At 50.1% G+C, this 953-nt stretch overlaps 1 protein-coding gene across 1 annotated transcript; it reads right to left on the reverse strand.

Moving 5' to 3' along the window:
- Window positions 1–66: 66 nt before the first annotated feature.
- Window positions 67–830, reverse strand: LOC119585750 (late histone H1-like). The gene has a single exon (XM_037934457.1). It carries the CDS (start codon window positions 758–760, stop codon window positions 125–127), a length of 636 nt encoding a protein of 211 aa, XP_037790385.1. The 5' UTR covers window positions 761–830; the 3' UTR covers window positions 67–124.
- Between the last annotated feature and the right edge of the window lie 123 nt (window positions 831–953).

The following is a 953-nucleotide window of genomic DNA, read 5'->3' on the forward strand; positions in this document are numbered from 1 at the left end:
TGCAGTGTTATGATAGAGTATCTCATAGATCCGTTTTAATAAGATATTTAAAAAAAACAAATTATGTATAACTGACTATGAATGTTTATTTGGCATCTGTACATAAAGGAGCTCCTAACCAGATCTATTTTTTGACCTTGTTTGTGGATTTCTTGTCCGTTTTCTTAGCTGCAGACTTCTTGATCGTTTTCTTGGTGGCTGGTTGCTTGAGCGGGGTTTTCTTCGTGGGCGGTTTCTTGGCTGTGGCTTTCTTGGTCGAAAGCTTTTCCTTTGTGGTTTTGTTCAGTGATTCCTTCTTCGCGCTGGGTTTCTTCGTCACGTCTTTTTTGGCTGTGGTCTTTTTGTTGGCTATTTTCTTCGCTGAAGTCTTTTTGTCGACTGGTTTCTTGACAGTGGTCTTCTTGGCGACCGGTTTCTTGACATTGGTCTTCTTGGCGACGGGTTTCCCACCTTTACTCGCAGCGGGTTTCCTTTCCTCCGCCTTGCCTTCCACCTTGGCCAGCTTGAAGGAGCCAGAGGCCCCCGTCCCCTTCACCTGGACCAGAGACCCGTCAGCCACGCCCTTCTTCAGCGCCAGCCGGACATGAACGCCTGCTTTCTTCTGGTCCTCGACCCCGTAGAAGGTCAGGACGTACTTGAGGATCGCCTGACGCGAGGAACCACTCCGCTCCTTCAAGGCTCTGATGGCGGCGGCGACCATCTCGCTGTACTTGGGGCGTCCGGCTGCTTCTCCGGCTTTCTTGGCAGCACTCTCGACCATTATAAAAGCGAGATTTAATGTTCTAATACACTCGAAGATGCTTTAAAGAAGGCGTTTGGTGAAGCCAAGGCCGAGGATGTGTTGTGATGAGCTTCGGGCCCGGGAACATATGTATAGGGCTGTGGGAGAGGGAATGAGGCTTCGCTACCTACCCTCGTGCCCTCTCGGGCTGCGTTGAAATCTCCTTTGGGCA

Source organism: Penaeus monodon, chromosome 20, assembly GCF_015228065.2.
Source record: "Penaeus monodon isolate SGIC_2016 chromosome 20, NSTDA_Pmon_1, whole genome shotgun sequence".
Taxonomy (NCBI): Eukaryota; Metazoa; Arthropoda; class Malacostraca; order Decapoda; family Penaeidae; genus Penaeus; species Penaeus monodon.